The following is a 19,503-nucleotide window of genomic DNA, read 5'->3' on the forward strand; positions in this document are numbered from 1 at the left end:
CGCAGCATTTCGGAGTGGAACCCTCGTACCTATGGGGAGGGGGGAGAGACTTGAAAGGGGGAGGGGAGAATACCAGCACTGAGGGTCCGAGCACTGAAATCTCAGCATTTTAAGAAAAAAGAGAAGGACAGACAGAGAGAAAGAGAGAGATAGAGCAAGAGAGAGACAGATACTGTGTCAATACTGCACTGGATTTCTCAAAAATCACACAGCTTTAATACCTGTGCCCTAGGAAAGCCACTCCTTTGGTAGCTGGTTGAGGTGAGGACTGATGGGCAGAGGGAAAGGCATATCCAGGGAAAGGGCTGGCATTCAGTTCTGCACAGGGAAAGCACCAAGCACCACGGGTACCACTGACACACTGCAAACCCCCTGTTCACTCTCCCATGTGGCCCAGGACGCACACATGGGAGGCAACAGGGGCTTCGTGGGGATAAACAGGGAGATGAGAAGAGGGAAAAGAGGCATTTTCAGCTCCAATGTCACTGGTCAGATTCCTGGTGGCTGTTTGCAGTAGCTGCAGCTGCCAGATGTGCCCCAGCAGCCCATTCCAGTGGCTGCCACAGCTGCAGTTCTCTTCCCACGCTCCTTTGAGAAGGAGGGCTCTACCTTTGCTACACCTGGCTGGGATTCAAGGTGCCTTTACCAGGCAGTAATGGATAAATGACAGGGAAGGGAGCGGGAAAATATGGAGAGGCAGAGCCAGGAGGCAGCTGCCTGGCTGCCCTTCCCTGCCAGGACGAGGGGTCACCCTCCTCCAAGGAATTCTGCCAGGCTCTGCCGGGGAGCTGGGCACTGCCTGGCCATGGGGCTCTCCACGCACACACGGGTGCTCCAGGAGAGACAACACCGTGGGGTTTGGGAACAGCAGGAACCTTTCTGAGAGCAGGTGAGCTCCTGGTGTTGCTGGAGGGAAATGGGCAGTTCCCAGTGAGCGAGCTCTGCGTTGCTGGGGAAGCCCTTCGGAGCAGGGCTCAGGGTTTGGCCTCGTGTGCAGGATGTGGAACAAGAGCCACACCTCGAGAGACACGTAAGTAATAACGTGACCCGGGGGCTGCCCTAACTCCTGGAACGACCCCCCCTGGGTTCTCACCATCTTTTCCACTTCCCAGATCCCTCCCTCCCCCCAAAACAAAGGCTTGTCCCAAATAGCAGGGCTTCCATGGACAGGCGTTAGAGCTGTGTGACTCCTTTCCTCCTGGAGGGATTGAGGAGTTCAGTTACCACCGGGTGGGCAGGAACACTGGCTTCTCACAATGCGTTTGGAATAAACTACAGCACAGCATAACCAATCGAAACAGAAACAGGAAATCAAGAGAAAGCAAAAAACCCAACAGAACCGAAAAAGAATTTGGAAAGTAACAGTAAATTCACTTCAAAGGAACCAGAATCGAATAACGGAAAGAAACCAAAAGACTGTACATATTTTATATCTCGAAAAAAAAGAATTCAGAATTAATTTAAAAAGTGGCATGCAAAGAAGATCTGTTACATTCTCCTATCATGCATCAGGCCCAATGTCCAAACGGCAAGGTAACCATGACGACAAAAAAGTGCAAGAACTCAGCAACATTACCAAAGGATGCATAGAGAGGCCCACAATGCAACTCAACTCATCTCCGCGAGACCCGGGAACGCGCGGGTCTCGCTCATCTTAAAGATTTCTTGCTTTTTCTCTTTCCATTTTTTTTTTTCTTTTATAAATTTTTTTTTCATTTTTTTTTTCATTTTTTATTTTTTTTTTTTCTCTTACGAATGTAAAAATGTGGGTAAAGAAAGTAAAAAAGAAAAAAACCACACCAACCTTCTCGTAGCTCTGAGGGATGTTAAGGGGGTTTGATGCGGAACACAATGACATGAGGAGAAGAGAAAAATAGGGGAAACACAGAGAGAGTAAAAAAAGGCCTTCTCAAGGCTGTCAGCTGCAAATTGATTGATTTTTTTTTTTTTTTCTCTTAACCAAAATAAAAGGAAAGGAAAAAAAAATGAAGATAGTAACGACCCTCTTTCCTGCCTTCCTAACGCTCCCCCTCCCATCCCATTGGGTACCTTTAAGACCAACCAAGCTCCATACAGAGGTCAGGCTGGGAGCAATCCTAGCTCAGAATCAGCCCCCACAGAGGTGCTGACCCCAAGAAGGATTCTCCCTTCTTTAAGTCCTTCTGCTCCTTAGAGAAGGGGGAGTGGAGCCTGTGCCTGGCAGGAGACCCGACACGGAGGAGCCCCCAGGCTGGAATTCCGCTCCCCCGGCCCCCGTGCTCCCCCCAGCCCCACACCCAGCCCTGCTCACACTGACTCCACCATGGGACTGAATAAGGAAAAAAAAAACCAAAAAAAAGAAATAATTAGAAGAAGAAAAAGAAAAGCAAAAACCAAACCAAACCATTTCCTTGCAATGTTCAAACTTACAACTCCTATCCCAGGTGGTCTATAGAGACAAGCATGTTATGGGAGAAACAAGTCAATTGGAAACACAGGAGTGTTCGAGACTCTTTTAAAACAAAAAAAAAAAACGGGAAGAAAAATGTGCATGAACTCTCCCTCCCACCAAAGCAAATCCATTTCAGAAATTTGTTACCTTTCCACGATATTAACACACAAGAAACAAGGAATTAAACAGCATGAAAAACACCCAAACCACAGGCCGAGCTGGTACCCGCTGTTTTCTGCACTCTCTCAGCTGGTTAGTGCTGGTTTCAGGCAGGCCCAGGTACACACAGGCTAACTGGGATAGAAAGAGGGCTATACCTGGAGCCCACTCATCCAGGTGTGGAGACAACACCATGTTACAACCTTTGTCTCCTGGGTAGTTTCCGAGTGGCCAGAAAAATAGAGGAAATTTATAAATAAAAGAATAATAAAAAATCCCCACATTTTTCCTGCTTCTTTTTTTTTTTTTAAAAAAAAAAAAGAACCCAAACCATTCCAGCTAAGCTTCCTGCAAAGGATCCAGCCCTGAATTAGTATCAGATCCAGATTTACGTTCCCAAAATTTCGGGGCCCGGGCGACGGGGCAAAAAAATTTCAAACGCAATTTTCCAGCTGGCCACAAAAGGCTATTTTAAAAATTTAGCTTGGAAACATTAAATTATTAAAAGCCTTCTCTCCATGTGCATGTGATTTAGTGAGCGTGAGACACGAGAGAGAGAGAAAGAGAGAGAGAAAGGAGTGCACACAGGAGCATGGCTCTGCATTGGGCTGCAGAGTAACGTGAGTGTAGGTGGGAGGCGCTTCCTCTGTCGATGGGATGGAAATGGGAACAGTTTGCTGGGATGTAACTTTTCTTTTTTCCTCCTAATGGTTGTTTTTTTTTGTTTTGTTTGTTTTGTTTTTGTTTCAAAAAAAAAGCGAGAAGGACCAGCCCTGCTCTCTCATTACCAAAAGGGATTTTGCTGTGGAAAGATGTTAAACCAAAGCTACACACGAAATATTACAGGTCAGAGAGATTAAAATAATGGAGAAAGCAGAGAGGCTGTTGGCCCAAGGGGTGGGAGAACATCGAGGGGGTATCGAGCAGAAGCCAATCCCCCTGTCATCTGTTCCCCCTGTTATGGGGTGAAGGGATTGTCACTGAGGCAGGGCTGGCCCTCTCCAGCTCTCCATGCCCAGTGTTCATTCCCAAGGAACCAGTGACAATTTACTGCTGGCAAAGGGAAAACCAGCTGGGACTGAGGGGAGCAGTGACAATGCAACCTGGTGAGATCTGGGGATACAGAGCTCTGTGGAGGGGGCTGAGAGGGTCCTCCCCTCCTCTCACACCCACACCAGCAGAACTGAAACCTTCCCACTTCCAGAGAGGGGATCCTTTGGGAGAAAGGGGGATTAGGGCCTCTCTGCAGCCAAAGTGATTCATTCCCCTTTGGGCTCTGCAGGCTGACGCTGGCAGATTTTGGGGGGCACTGTTTTGGGTCCCACTCGACTCCTCTGTGGGTGACACAGCCCTGCACTGCTGGCGGGGCAGCAGGAGCCGCCGGCTGCGGGGAGGAAATCGGGGCACAGCGGGATCCCTCTGCAGGCTCCGGGATCACCAGCAGCATTTCCCCTGCTCGGGGCCAGGATGGAATGGGATAGCTGGGACAAGGGAGGCCCGGGGAGGAGGGAGGTGTGTGCCAGTGAGCCGATGTGCTCCCTACCTCTCACGTAAAGGTTAGCGGGGGAGGAGTAGCGCACCCCGGCGCTGTTGCTGGCCACGCACTCGTACTTCCCCTGGTCGGTCTCCTCGCTGCTCTCGATCTGCAGCCCACCTGAGGAGAGAAGAACACCGCAGCACAGACACCATCATCACCACTTTGCTTTAAGACACTGCAACAGCCTCAGTGTTTTGCTGTTTCCTCCCTGGGAACACAGGCTGGGAGCGCCGAGCCCCCGCGGACATCGGCTCGTGGCTGGGCTCAGTCGTATGGCTGGACACGTACCCAACGTGATGAGAAAATTTAATCCCCCCCTGCTTTATCAGGAGTTACTCTTTGTCCTGAACCCATCAGCAAAAGCACCAAGTTTTGTGGCTTCTGCAATGCAGGCGTTCTGCACCAGAACTCCCGAAATCAGCCTCAATAATCCATATTACTGTGAGCCCCGGAAATCCATCAGCAGGCAGTTGACTTTCCCTTGTTCAATTTGAAGCAGTGACCATAAAAGCGAAAGGCTTTGTCACCCACTGCTTGGGGAATTTCTATCACCACTGCCTTTGTTTTGTGCTCAAATACCTGCTTCCCGGGAAGCCTATGGAGTCCCTGTGCAAAGCACCGCGCTGATAGCAAATATTCCCAAGGGAAAACCCTGTAAATACTGCACTGGAACTTCAGAATTGCCTGCGTGGTTTCCATCATCTGGGCCAAAAGGATTAAGGTTTTTCTTAAACCTGTACATTATTGCAGGCTACAAGAATACACCCAGAGCCCAAACTAAAGATTCCTGTCAGCAAATATGCGGAGAGATGCAGCATAGAAGTACATGGGAGAAAATTGCCTCATTTACCTCAGAAGGCTTCATCCCTGCAAAACTCCAGTTAAAATACATACTACATAAATTATTCAACAGGCTCTCAAATGTTTTATGTATTAGGAGTACATGATTATACTACAGATATGGACAGAGCTCAGATGTGGTAAGACTCTTAACTCCCATCTCTGGAAAAAAAAAAACCACCCTAAATACAAAAACCAAACAATTCCAGCTCGGTGTAATAGTATTGATAAAATCTTAAGTGAGAAGAGTGCAAATGAGATCATTGTTGGTTGCAGATACAGCCTTTTCAGGAAGGAAAAACCAGTGTGTTCACATGAGGAGGACACGGCGCTCACGTTCCTCTGCGTGTGCGTGGGTGGGAATGATCCTGTATGGGGAGACGTGAGGCTGGGGCAGTATTTAGGACAGGGATGGGGTGTTAGTGACACTCCCACCAGCATCCACTGTGCCTGGGAGCTCCCAAAAGCAGAACAGATAGAATTAGAAACCAAAAAACACCCCCCCATCCAAGCCACTAAACCAAACTAAATTCATTCTAAAAGAATCTGTGGGTCTTTTCAGCATATCAAGAGTTAAAACCCAAACCCACTGAAGCTTCACACTGAGCCCCCAGTTGAGCAAATTTCATATGGAATTACAGCTCCAGCTCTGCCTCAGAGAGCTCCACTTGGGTGGAGAGCTGATCAGTAAGTTTTCCCAGAAATTTCTGTTAATTTGGACAAATCTGTGGGTTGTTCCCACTGGTTCCAGATAGGTTTTCCGTGAGGCTCATGAACATCACTTGTCTGAGTGCACACAGGGCAGATGAAGCCACGCTGTAGAGCAGGAAGGGAACCATGGACTGCTCTGGGCAGCTTCCCAAGGGGAATAGGGACTCACTCCTTCCATTCTGCCCACTGCCCACCCCTTCCACCCCACCCTCTGCAGCTCTGCTGATCAAGGCAGTGGCAGAAGTGACACTGCAGAGAGGGCGAGGACTGTTCAGCACTTGTCAGGAGCCAGTAGAGATGATGTGTGAAAAACGTAAATCTCACCTACAGCACCTCCTGTTGCTTTTACCGGCAGAGAATTATGGAATTTTAAATGTGCCAGTGGAGATAAAACCAAAGCAGGGTCTTCCAAGGGGTGCACACCCAATTCCTCCTGCCTTTCAATGACAGCTTGAGGTCAAGTATTTTTTGACTCCATTAAAGAGACAGTGCAGAAGCTACTTACCATGGATCTTTCCCAGAGAAACCTGAGGGTAAGAGAGTGGGGAGGAAGTGGAAAGAGGCTCTGGAGCCAAACAAATGAATAGGCTGAGATGGTAAGTGCTGAAGATCTGCCTGAGCAAAGGACTGGAAAACTCTCATCGCCATCAGCAGCTTGGGAGCACTTTGCACCAATCAAGAGAAGGTCCTAAGTATTTACCAAGCCTTGATAACATTTAATGCTCGAGATAAACTTCAGTCCTTCATAGTCCTGGAGAGATTAGCTCTTAAAATTCTGCCATAAATCTGAGGCAGCACAGCCAGAGATGTTATTAGAATAACAGTATCAGTATTACCAAGTGCACCCAGCAAACAAAAAAGGACATTATAACCATAGATAAAATAAAGACAGGTAGAAAAAAAGAAATATCCAGAGGTGAAGCAGGACAAGAAAACATAACAACAACACGAAATCTGTATTGAGCACAGGGCAATGGAACGGGATCTGAGTGGAGAGAAGTGTTTGGAGAGTGGGTGAGTGAGTGAGCTGGGGGTGTCTTACCTCGGATCGGTGTACCTTCTGCAAAGAAAACAAAGAAAATAAGTGAAAAGACTGTAAAACCCCAAACACACCTGCACTGCCCGTGGGAAAAGGACCTGAGTCAAGGAAGACAGTTCCCAGTAGGAAACCTCCTGCTCTACCTCACCTTAAATAACAGGGACACTGAAGAAGGCTTGGTGTCTCAGGGTGGGGGTGCCCTTGTAAGTAGCCCAATTCAGCTGGCTCTGTTTGCAGAGCCTCTGTGGCACCTGGCTTGGAAAGTCTTAAAACTGGCTCCATTTTGTTGCTAAGAATGCAAAGATAATCTTCAGGCTCTCAGCTAACATTACTGTTTGCTACTTGCAGAACATGTGATGACCCTGCATTTACCTTCATCACTCCTGGGAATAAAAGGGCTGGCATTATGGCCCTGTTAGCCCAGACAGGGAGAGGGACATCCAATACCTTGCATCACATTACACTGCAGGTTTGATCCCACCTTTGCTAGCAAATTCCCAGTTCCAAACTTTAGTTATTGGCACAGATGTGCAAGGAATTCAGTACATGTCCTGCTCAGGACCTTCAGTCATCCTTCACAGCTCTGCACAGGGACTGAAGGCAGGTGCTGTGTACTGAAGGCCAGGCTGCTGCACAGGTACAGGGCTACCTGGGGACCTCCTGCAGCTGCTCTGGGACCCCCTAATGCCAGTGAGGAAGGGGCTATATGGAGAGAGCAGTCCTGCTACACTTGCCTGCTGACTGCGTCTTCCCTGGGTTATTTTATTCCAACCCCCTCCTGTTGAGTCTAAGAGCCCAACCCAAGTGTTCAGGTCTCCCAGGGGAGAGGGAGTGATGCTGTGGTGGGTGAACCAGGCCACAGTCAGGGGTAAAAATCACTGTCCCCCCCCATCTGACCTCCTGAGGTTGCAACCAAACCATCTTCCTTTGAAAACACGGCAGGTCCTTTTGCTCACGGGGGCATTCAGAAGTGTCACACAGCTTATCAAAGAAGGGGGTTTAGTTGGTGGGTTTTTACCCCAATCCTGAGAACAGGGCAGATCCCGCAGTGCCAAGTGTTGCCTCTCCCTGGGGAGAAATGCAAGAGCTCCTCTGCAATGGGTGACACTGCTGCCACTCTGCAGCACCTCCCAGCCAGGGCTGTGGAGCACATTCAATGATAAATATCAGCCTCTCCCCCTCTCCTCTCCCCCACTGAGGTACAGCAAAGTTATTACCCCTCTTTACACACGGGGAAACTGAGGTAGAGGTGAAGCAACTTGCCCAAGGTCACGGAGGGAAGTCTGTGGCAGAGGCAAGAACAGGAGGTAAAGCCTCCTCTGTGCCAATCTTCTGCCTTAACCACCAAAAAAAACCCCTTCTCTCCTTATCCTTCAGCCCTGCTCATCCTTCTGCTGCGGTTCAATCCTCCATTCTCAGGATAGAAGGTAAAAATAGAGAGATATTGATTACAGTTCATCTTTATTTTTCAAAGGAGCTGAGGGAAGAGAGGCATTCTAGTGTTAGGGATTAGACTCTAGTTAGACTCAGCTTCTAGTTAAGAGGTTAGGTCATTGGCTAGAGAAAAGTTAGCATCTAGTTAGGGTTAGGAACTAGCTAAGGTTAATGAAGCAGGTTGGTTAGCTCTCAGGACAGAGGTTGGAGAGACAGCGCTTGGAAGAGGTGGGGGAGCGAGGACTTGGGCAGATCCCCACCCAGGAGGTGGCAGGGAGGTTTAAAAAGCAAGAGAGAGAGAGAGAGAGAGAGAGAGAGAAAGCAGCAAAGGGTTATAGTTGAGTTCAGTGGAAATAAAAACAGCCTCTGATACATCCTTCTGTCTCAAAACTGGAGTGAAAATCTGCCATCTGTGGCACCAATATGGAACAGGGCTAATGGGAAGAGGGTAGAGGAGGGGTAGAGACCCCAGCATCACCCACGACTTGAAAGCTTCTCTGGCCTTGGCTAAGCCTGGCAGTTTCCTGAAAAGTTCCCTCTAATTGACAGGAGAAACATGCTGGAAGTTAGAGCTGTGCAAGCACAGACATAACAGCAGTGTTACCTTCCTGTGTCACTGCAGGTTAGTCATTCCCTGTTCCCTCTGAGCATCAGCACTGCCCCTGGAAACGGGCTGTCAGCAGCTCCTGGAGACAGACTGTCCTGGAGACAGTGCTCTGGGAGAGCAAGGTGAGCCAGGCAACAGCACCTCAGGCTTTCCAGCTCTAACTCTGGCACACAGGTGAGGAGCAAGAGAGGTTTAGGAAGATGCCCCACACCAGGGATTGGAGGTGGGAGGGACAGAAATTCAGTCGGAATGAGCTCGATTAACTCGCACGGCAAGAGCAGCAGTTTGGGTGGTGGCCCACACACAGATGGTAGATTTTCAGCGTTGGAGTTTCACATCTAACCAGCGTCATGTTCAACACAGGGGCAGCAGGAACGGTGCTGGAAGAGGGTGTGAGCTTGATTAATTATTCTGAGGAGCTCTGACAGGTCCTGTAAGGTTTGAGACGGGGTCGTGGGGGTGGGAGGGGAGGCCCCTGTGCTCAATACCTGACTTGCCTGGTGAGCACCAGGGACTGCCTGAGGCTGCCCAGTGTCCAGGGCAGAGCAGAGCACCAGCTCTGCAGGAGAACTAAAGGAGGAACAGCTCACACTGGATGCTGATTTTCCAAGGGAAAAGCTGGTTCTGAGATGCCACGTGCAAACTATTCATACTGCCTTCCCCAGCCTCCCAGGATCTGCAGATCTGCCTATTTAGGGCAAATTTTGAGGCTGCCTGAGCCCAGATGGCCAGCCCAGGGTTTAGCAGCAGAGGCAAAAGGCAGCTTAAAGGCCTTGTCTCTGGATTATAAATGCCCAAGATGGTGCCAGGCAGAATTCCCCATGCAGGTGTCCTCCTCTGTGACAGAGGACAGGGGTCTGCTCTCCACCATCCCTCCCTCTGATTTCCCACATGCTGTGCCGCCTCCGGATTCTCCGAGCCTTGAAAAGAGGGAGAGAGGAGGACAGTCACCATTGCCATGGCAATGACAGAAAACACATCCCCACCTTCTGTCAGGGCCACGTGTGAGAACATGTGTGTGCTGAGCTGCTCTCCCGAGGGCTGGACGCAGCTTTCTGCTCCAAACAAGCAGGCAAATCATCAAGGGGCTCCTGCAATCGGAAAACGCCGGATCCGGGCTGACAGCTGCAATTCCTACGTCTCCAGTAACAAAAGGGGACTTGGCACACGCAGGGAATGTGATGTGAGCTCTGCAGACAGGCTCCTGCCCTCTCTGGGGAAGGAGATGATCCAGAGGGGCAAAAAAGGGGTGTGTGTGGGGGGGTTCTTCTTATCCTCGACCCTTCCCCACTGACCTGTGATTTACGGCTTCAATTTGGAAATGCTGCACCCCCACGTCTCCCTCCTGAAAAATGCCAATAACCCCGTTAGATGTGGAACTCCAAGACCTCCTGCAGGTGTGAACACAATTATCACAGTTCCAGGGTACAAGCTATTGTGTAATTGGGGAATTCCAGGACAACTGTTGCTAAGAGACCAAAAAAAAAAAAAATCTATCCAATGTTAGGAGGTTTATATTTAGCTGTTATCTCTTTATACAGATAAATTAATTGGAATTGTTATTACTATTCTTTTTTTTTTTTTGTAGCCTGCAATACCCCTGCAGAAATTAATTTAGAGGGCAGAACATCCCTACTGAAAGGAGTTAGTAGAAGAAATGCAGAGCATGCCTCTCAAGAAGCTGTTACAAAGGAATTAGTTTAAAGGACAAGGGTTACAAATCTGCACATTAGCAGGTTTGGGGTTTTTTGGTTCGATTTTTAATTTTTTTTTTTAATTGAACAAACTTACCAAAGGTCTCTGAATGTTAAAAAAAAAGGTGAAAAACAAAAACAAAAAAAAAAAAGAAAAGAAAAGCTTGTTATAGCCAGTTATTTAGAAAACAGAAGACACACACAAGACACAAAAGATTTTAGTATTTCTGTGGTGAGAAAGGTGGCTGGAGGCTGCCTCCAGTGTCCCCCCTAGATGGCACGGCTGAGCAGAGGACATTGGCTCTCTGCCTTCTGCTTTAAATGTCCCGAGATAAGCAGAAATATCCATTTTCCAAGACCACTTAAACTCCTGTACAACCCAGGTCTCTAAGGTTGAGATGTTCACGTTGTCTAAGGGAAGCAGGAGCCCAGACAGAGCTTCTTCCCATTCTCCTCCTCCTGACAATTCAGCTTTTCACTCAGCCAAACCCCCAAGCATTAAAAGATTTCCAGCTGGTTGGGAAGTTTATCTGGAGATGGAAAGGGGGAGCAGAAATACCAGACAGAGAAAAGCCACTATGCTTAATGACATATCACCTCTTTCTTGATTAGATTGAAGACCCATGTCACAAATGGGTCCCCAGGATGATGGGAATATAATGACTGTGGTCTCAGGGGCCTGTTTATATTGCCAGCCAAACATTCAGATTTAATATAAATGAGAACCAAATCTGGACACGGTTCCTGATTTTGCAGAGTTCCCCGTATGACATTTCACTTGTTCCTTTTAATGAATTCATTTGCATGTTTACCACTAACTCATATATTGATAAAAATCCAGTTCTTAGCACCCTCTGTACTGCAGCAGCACGGCTGCCATCCTGATGACTTCATCTCCAGGGTGGAATTTGGGACTGTCCTGTCCTGCTGCTCCCTCAGCCTGTCCCAGACTCCATCAGGGAACAACACAGGCACATGTTTGGGGACAGTACAGTCACTAAACCTCAGAATGGTTTGGGCTGGAAGGTACCTTAAACCCATCCAGTTCCACACACCCTACCATGGGCAGGGACACCTTCCACTGTCCCAGGTTGCTCCAAGCCCTGTCCAACCTGGCCTTGGACAATTCCAGCCACAGCTTCTCTGGGCAACCTCTGCCAGGGCCTCATCACCCTCAGATGGGAGAATTTCTTCCTAAATCTTCCTAGATCTGTTAGCACAAAGTGCAGTGATGAAGCTGTGATTTAGCAGCAGGGTCACTGCTCCTCCCTGCACCCCTGTTCCCAGAGGGCCCCTCAAACACCCTCAGCTGGGTGTAACTGGTAACCCCAAGCTTGGCTGGAGTCCCACTGGTGACCTGTGGGTGAAAGACACTGAAGCTTATTAGCAGTGTCCTGGAGCATCCAGTGCCCTGGTGTGTGCTAGTGCCACACTTCTGGCAGCAAAGTTTGTTTTCTGGAAAGATAAATGTATTAAATTAAGTTCTGACTTTAGCAGCTCAAACAGGCATCACCTCGAATTCCAGTCACAAATCCATGCCTGAATCTGCTCTGCCATGGTGTTAAAGAATCCTTTTCCACAGGCCAAAGTGCTGGCACAGTACAGATGACCCTAATGTTCATATTTTGCACTTTCACAGGCCCTTGCAGAACATGCAAGTTTTGAAAGGCCATGAAAGCAGAAATTGGAGAACTGGGAAGCCCCGACTGCCCAGGGACCTGCACTCCCTGCCACACAGGCAACAGGTTCCTGCCCCAAAGGGCAACAGGGATGCTTCAGGGTTTCACCAGTTTTCTAATTGAAAGCAGCTGTAAATGAGATTAAATCTCAGCAGGTATCTTCTGATTTATCAGAAGGGCCAAGGGTTCACTCTGAGGCCAAGCAATTCACTGGAATAAAAACGCAGCACTCAGGTGGCTCTGAGGAAAACACCAGATCAAATCCGAAGGCATTCTAGCAAGATGATGAATGTATTAAAAATAATCTGCCTGTGCATTACTCACACTTCAGTTCACGGTCACAGAGCATGATATAATTCTAGTTTACCTCTCATTATTTATGCTGAGTGATTTTTTTTATTTGCAGTTGCCTCAGCTGTTATGATAAAATAGGGAGGTCAATCTCATCTGCGTTCGTGGGATTCAACAAGCCATTCTAATTCCACAAAGCAGTTTAAGGATCTCCTTGTAACTTTGCTTCACTGAATAAGGAGCATTTATGCAGGTGTGTAAAAGCTACATTAAACTGGAGCTATGCTGGAGCTTTTCCACTGGTGGCCCAATGAACTAAAAATCTCTATTTTTAGTAGAGTCTTTGCCAAAAAGGGCAAGACAAAAACCTGGTGGTTCCATGCTCTGATATTCAGATGCAGCAGGACACAGTCAAAACTCATTTTTCCAGAGCCAGCAGAGATCTGGGCAGAAGCAGTTGGTTATTACTCAACTGGACACCTTGCAAAAGGTCTAATACAAACAGAGCAACCCCAGTGGCTTCACTGAAGCCTCTGTTTTCCCTTTGCCTACAACAATGCCTTTTTTTGCCAAAAAAAAAAGACTTAAAAATGCTCCATCTCTCTTGGCCAAAGAAATCTTCTGAGCAGCTGAAGTGATGCTGGTCCTTGCTAGGTCCAACCCTGGACATGTTTTCTTTAGGTTGGGTCTAAGCAGTCAGTCCAAGCAGTATGTGAAAAGGATTATTTTCTGGGTTAGTTTTTGTTAAGAGGTAAAACTTCCAAAGCTTGCTTCATTTTTGCAGCTCTCAATGGGAGTGTTTTATCAGTAGTACTCAAAAATAAATCCACCTATGCCCTCCTTGCATGCTCTCACCCAGCAAAACTGGCAGATTTAACAAGTATAAAAACAGCTCCCGAAACGTGAATATTAAGAGATGTCACGTTGCCACACACACACACACACACACACAAAACAGCAAACATAAAACAAACAGGAGAGACAGATGGACAAGCAGATGGGGAAAGATGGAAAACTGACAAGAGCCACAGAGCTGGGGTACATCTGTTGGTGGGGATGGACTCCATGGGCAGAGCCACCGAGCGCTGAGGGGTCACTCCGGAACATTCCCAACGGCTCCACAGCGATGGCTGCACGGATGTGACACTGGAGAGAGACCCTGCAAGAGCTGTTCTTTAACACCAGCTTGGAGAGGCTCCACTTACACCATCATGTCTTGACAGCAAGAGGTTGCCTGAGCCACGGGCCCTACACCAGGTGTGTGTGTGGCCTAAAAAGCCATCTCTGCCACAGTGGTTCTTTCTTCCTTGCCCAGTTCTTGGGCTGAGGAGTAAACTCTCAGCTCCCATCCAGGCCCCGGTTTCCCCTGAGCTGCAAGAGCACCAAGATCCAGGGATCACAGTTACAGTGCCCTCTGGATGGGCACCAGCTTCCCTGCTGTCATTCCCTTCATGTCAGCTGGGCAGTAGGGAAGGCCAGGAGGGCTCCAAGTGGAAAGGATGTGTAAGAATACGAGTCCCAAAACAAAAACAAAAAGTGAACGGCCCCATCCATCCACAGCAGTGGGGCCTGTGCCTGTCAGGCCTCTCCTGTGCTTCAGAAACCTCTTGGTCTCAACTCCCCCAGTCTCACAGCCAGGCCTTACCTGATCTCAGCTGTTTTATTCTCCCGTTGCTGGCGCTGGGGTCGACGGGTAGGAAATCTTTGAACCAGGTGATCTCTGGGTCGGGGTTCCCGCTGGCTGCACAGAGCATCGTGGCCGTCCGGGTCCGCTCCACCACCTTCAGCTGGGGCCCCATGTCAATGTTTGGGAAACCGGGAGGCAACTGGTCCTCTGGAGGTGGACAACGAAGGGAAAGGGTTAAATAGAGCCCAGGGCAGGAAATGGGAGCTGTTCAGTGAACGCACCAAGGAAAGCATCAGGAAGACTTGCTGCCCTGTGCCAGGTGAGTTAAAACAGTAAGTGGTCCATACATGGGTTGTGAAAACACATGGTACAGTAAAATGTAGCAGCTTGTCCATTTTATGTTATTATCTAACCTCCCACAAGAAGATTCGACACTTAAATGCCATTTTTAAAACCTTTTGGGGCACAGGAGTATGGAGTCATAGAATCATCAAGGCTGGAAAAGACCTCCAGGATCACCAGGTCCAACCTTCGACCGAGTCCCACCTGCCCACTAAACCATGCCCTCAAGTGTCATGTTAACTCATTTGTTGAACACTTCCAGGGATGGGGACTCCACCACTGCCCTGGGCAGCCCCTTCCAATATTTAACCACTCTTTCAGTGAAGAAATTTTCCTAATATCCAACCTGAACAACTTGGAACAACTTGAGGCCGTTTCCCCTCATCCTGTCCCTTCCTCCCTGGGAGCAGAGCCCGACCCCCCCCCGTTGCACCCTCCTGTCAGGGAGTTGCAGAGTGAGAAGGTCCCCCCTCAAAGCCTCCTTTTTCCAGGCTGAGTCCCCCCAGCTCCCTCAGCTGCTCCTCACAGTTCGAGTCATCATGTCAAAGTTCCTCCAGGTGAAGCTCTGTCAGGTCAGTGACTGGCACTTAACTGGTTTTTACAGCAGAACTGTGCACAGGGGTGGCAAAGCTCCCTGCACTGCAGAGAACAGTCTGTACAGTCACAGTTAAAAGGAAAGGGTTCACCTTCTCCCTCCAAACCTCACAGCACAAAACAAACTACACAGGAGAAATAATGAAAGAACCCACGTGGAAAGGGCTGTCAAAGACACAGTGGGACTGGGAGAGAAAAGAGAAGAAAATCTCATCCAGCTGCAGTGACCAGAGGGGACACACGTAACAACAATCCGCCAAGTGCTGTCAGCCAGGGTGTGATTTCTACATTTATTAATTCCAGGTGCTGCTGCCCTCCCAGGAGAGGGACATGGCACCAGCACCCAGCAGAGAGGCTCAACTGAGCTTCAGCTGAGCTTCCTGCTTCTCTCAACTCTGCCTTTGCCTTCCCTAATGAGGGTGAGGAGGGCAATCCTGACCAACGCTGACTAATTTGTGGTAACTCGTACAAAACCCCAGTGCTTCCCCTGTAATATTTGTCACCACTTCTTAACTCCTGTGGAATGGAAAAGATCTGTCTTGTGCTGGCTGATACAGCTCTGGAACATGCCATTTTTTCCCCCTAGAAAGTGAGTGGCTGGGGGAGGGCAGCTTGGAAGGAGGATGCCAGAACCAGGGTGAGACTTGAGAGGGATTTTCCATCATCTCAAATGAGCCGTGTCAAGGAATCACAGCCTCGGGAGTCTGTGGCATTGAATCCATCTCAAAAGCAGGTGAGGGAACAGAAGGGAAATAACACAGAGGATTTAAAAATGGTGGGATTTTTAAAAAGGCAACATACGTCACAACCAGCTCCCCACTGAAACCGGTGGGAGCCCTCACAGCAGCACCAAGATGGGGTTGGAGCCCCTGGCCTTGGTTGGGAGCCACCCTGACAACTGCCAGCACACCAAGAGCTCATTTCCTAAGGCTGGCACATGATGGAGCAGGAGGAATGGAGCCAAACTACATATGGCTGAACCCAGAGATGGTGGGACAAGAGTGGCCTTGCCATGGTGAGGGCATTTTGACAGAATCAGAATGGCTTGGGTTGGAAGGGACCATAAAGATCATCTAATCTCAACTCCCTACTGTGAGGGACACCTCCCAGTAGACCAGGGTGCTCAGAGCTCCATCCTGTAAGAGAAGCAGAATCACCAGATTCCAGCTCTATGTGAGCTCCAAACACATGTAATTTGGGCAAGAGCTGTTCCACACTGCTGTGCCTCACACTCAGCTTCTGAAAATCTATGAAATCCTGAAGGCAGAGCTAAAGGTGTGTGCGATGCTCTGATACCTGAGGCCAAGAAACTCTGTCCAGCTCCATTATTAGCAGTTCACAGCTACTGCAGGGAAAAAAAAAAAAAAAGGATAAATGCCTCAATTGTGTGTTTAAAAATGTGCATTGTTTCCTGCCTCTGACCATTGTTGGAGAGTTATAAAGGATCTATTGTGACTCACTGGAGAGTGAAGTGTATTAACCACACCTCTCCTCATGGAGCACAGGAATCTGACCACAAACAGAACCACGTCCCAATAGAACTGCTCCAGTAATGCAGATCTCCCAGGATGGACAAACACTTGTATAAGGGTGTCATTTCATCAAGAAACAGCATCACAGTCTGGTTTGGGTGGGGAAGGGCCTTAAAACTCATCCCATTTTACCCCCTGCCAGGGACACCTTCCACTATGTCAGGTTGCTCCAAGCCCCATCCAACCTGGCCTTGGACACTTCCAGAGATGGGGCAGCCACAGCTTCTCTGGGCAGCCTGTGCCAGGGCCTCCCCACCCACAGGGGCAGCAACTTCTTCCTAATATCTAATCTAAACCTGCTTTCTGTCAGTTTAAAGCCATTTTTTCAGTTTCAAGCCATTTTGGTGCACCTCTAAAGAACAACATTGCATCCTAAATTTGAACTGTGCACACACCCCCCTTTCACCAGGGACTGAACCAGCCCTCTGAGCTCACCAGGCTGTGCTCGGGCACTGCAGGACGCTCCAAACCTCCTGTGCTGCAAACCCCCAGCCCCCCAGGAGTGAGCTCAGGACAGGGGGGCCCAGGGAATTGCTGTGCCTCTGCACAGCTTTCAGCCAGGCTTTTAATGTCTTCTTCCCTTCCCTCCTGCTCTTTCCCCAGCCCTGCTGAGCGGTGAGGAGCCGCTGCCGCATTGGCTGCAGATGACATCACTATTGATCACTGCTTTTATCCTGCTCCCTGGTGATGCTGCTCCACCTGCCTCCAGCCCCAGCCCCTTCCTTCCATGAACCAATTAATCCACAGAGAGAATAACCCTCTGCCTGGCAGGGCGTGCGTGTGTGTGTGTGTGTGTGTGTGTGTGTGTGTGTGTGTGTGTGTGTGTTTGTGTTTGCACATGTGTGTGTGTTGGGGGAGGCCTGGTACAACTATTATCACTGAGTGTTTCTAATTAAACAAAAATGTTAATCTCGCAGCACAATGTGCAGAATTCCTCTGAGTTTAATTAAAACAACTGCGACGAGAGGCGTGATCAGATTTGAGGATCAGATCATCTCTGAACATCACACACTGCTCTGATTCAAGTGCTCAGATTTCCTTCCTCTCAGGGAAGTGAAACTGCCTCCATCCCCTAACAACTGGATTCCCTGTAATAATGCAATTACAACCTCAGCACAATCCCCACAAGACATGCACACACAAGCCCTGCCACCCTCCCCATCAATCCCCAAACACCACCCCAAGCCTGTTCCCGAATAAATAAGGAACGGTTTGGGTTGTGAATTCTCTTTCTGAAAGCAGCTCAGGCAACTGCAGGAACAAAAGAACCAGACACAAGCTGGAGATGCTTCAAGGGCACATCTGGGCAGCTGCTGCTGCTGGAAATTGTGCTGGTTTATGCAGGCAAACACTTCCCTGTGCTGCAGTTGCCACATAAATGGAGCATCCCAACACCTCGTTCACACCTGAGCTTGGACCGAGCAGTTTAACCCCCCCAAAGCTGGTGAATCACCTCAAGGCCACTGAACAAAGTAGAGTGAGAAAGGATAGGGGAGGAGGGATGGAGAGAGGCAGGGAAAGAGCACTTCAGCTCTCATTTATAATAAATCCTACCCGAGGACACGCTCTGTGCTGGAGGACGCGCCCGGATCCAACCCGGGCACACAAACAAGGGGCCCCGGCCCCAGCGAGGGGACAGGGGTGCTCCCTGTCTCCTTGTCACTCTGGAAGGTGGCAGCTCTGGGTTTAGCTAATTAGCTGTGCCGGAAAAGAGGATGATAAAGAAAGATAAAGCGGGTGTTGCTGCCGCTCTTTTCCCCTGCAGGGTGTGCACGGCTGGTTAATAATTTAGAGGAGAAGGAGGGTATGAGCCTGTACAGATGCGCCATGGACTCGGTGCAGAAAGCCACGAGGATGCTCTGAAGGGAAGAGGAGGAGGGATTTTTCCCTCTCCTCTGGAGATCTGGATGCTGGATGGTCTCTACACAGTCGACTGTCCTCATTCAGGGTGGAAAACCAGGAACACAGACGAAGCAGCTCGAGTGACACAATGAGGATCAAAAGCCAGTATTCCTGAACTTTTCGCTGTTCTTGTCATTAAGTTCATGAACAGCTACAGCTGTCCTCTCCCCAACAGGTATCCTGGCACTATACACCTTGTGAAACTACATCAACAAGTTATTTCCACCCATGTGTCTGTACCTGTGCCTTAAGCACCTGTTATTTCCCAGCCAGACAACTCTAATGCAGGGAGGAGTCTCACTAACACGCTCTGTTGACTCCATTTCTTTTGAGCTGAAAGGTTTACTATGAAAACAGTAATAGCCTAACAATGTTATTAAAAAATTGCAGGCTTACAGGCAATAAATACACACTTAGATATGTGTGTTGGACTCCAAAATAGTGCAGGTAATGCCTGTATTCCCTAATGTGTCCCTACGTGCCCTCCTTCTACAGGCATCTGAGTTAAAATTACTTTGATGTTATTCATAAGCTACAGAACTAATCTGCTGTCAACGTTGTCCAATTTTCAGGTCACTACAAGAAAAGCAAAACAAGTCAAGTTTGAAGAAGGACTGCCAGGAATTTTCCAAATGGCAAGGTAACATTTCAGAGGGGGCAGCTTCCCTCTCCCATGCGCTCCCCTGGGACTCGCTGTTCTCTGCTGAGCATCCAGAGCTGCTTGTTGTTTACCTTTGGCTGATTTAAAGCCAACAATTACACAAAAACCAACAGAACAGCAGGGATCTTGCTAGAACTTTGTACATGCCCACACCAGATGTGTTCTTGGAGCAGGAATGTGTGAGGGACGTTTCGGGCTGCAATTGGCAGTGAAATGTCTGAACACTTCCTAAAACGAAATCAAGAGGGAATCACTAGAAGAAGTAGGTCTGAAAGTCTGTCCATAGCAGACTCAATCATACTCCAGCAGCCCTGACATGTCTAACAGCCTGTTCTCCTCAGTTTTTCAGAGTGCAGAGCCCTCAGGAACAGCAGGCACTGGCCAGCACGGAGCGAGCGATGGATCAGGGCACAGTAAATCCTG

At 48.8% G+C, this 19,503-nt stretch overlaps 1 protein-coding gene across 18 annotated transcripts in view; it reads right to left on the reverse strand.

Annotated features, from left to right (window-relative positions):
- PTPRS (protein tyrosine phosphatase receptor type S) overlaps positions 1-19,503 on the reverse strand; it is a 166,761-nt gene that overhangs the window by 59,614 nt on the left and 87,644 nt on the right. For 9 of the 18 annotated variants that reach the window (XM_032712217.1, XM_032712219.1, XM_032712216.1 and 6 more), the window contains 5 exons: positions 14,068-14,256; positions 10,550-10,558; positions 6,721-6,738; positions 4,134-4,244; positions 1,805-1,816 (listed from right to left, as the gene is read on the reverse strand). In XM_032712217.1, coding sequence (XP_032568108.1) covers positions 1,805-1,816; positions 4,134-4,244; positions 6,721-6,738; positions 10,550-10,558; positions 14,068-14,256 — 339 coding nt within the window. The remainder of the gene's footprint in view (positions 1-1,804; positions 1,817-4,133; positions 4,245-6,720; positions 6,739-10,549; positions 10,559-14,067; positions 14,257-19,503) is intronic. The other 9 variants (XM_032712221.1, XM_032712214.1, XM_032712213.1 and 6 more) reach the window with 3 other exon arrangements.

Source organism: Chiroxiphia lanceolata, chromosome 27 (genome assembly GCF_009829145.1).
Source record: "Chiroxiphia lanceolata isolate bChiLan1 chromosome 27, bChiLan1.pri, whole genome shotgun sequence".
Lineage (NCBI taxonomy): Eukaryota > Metazoa > Chordata > Aves > Passeriformes > Pipridae > Chiroxiphia > Chiroxiphia lanceolata.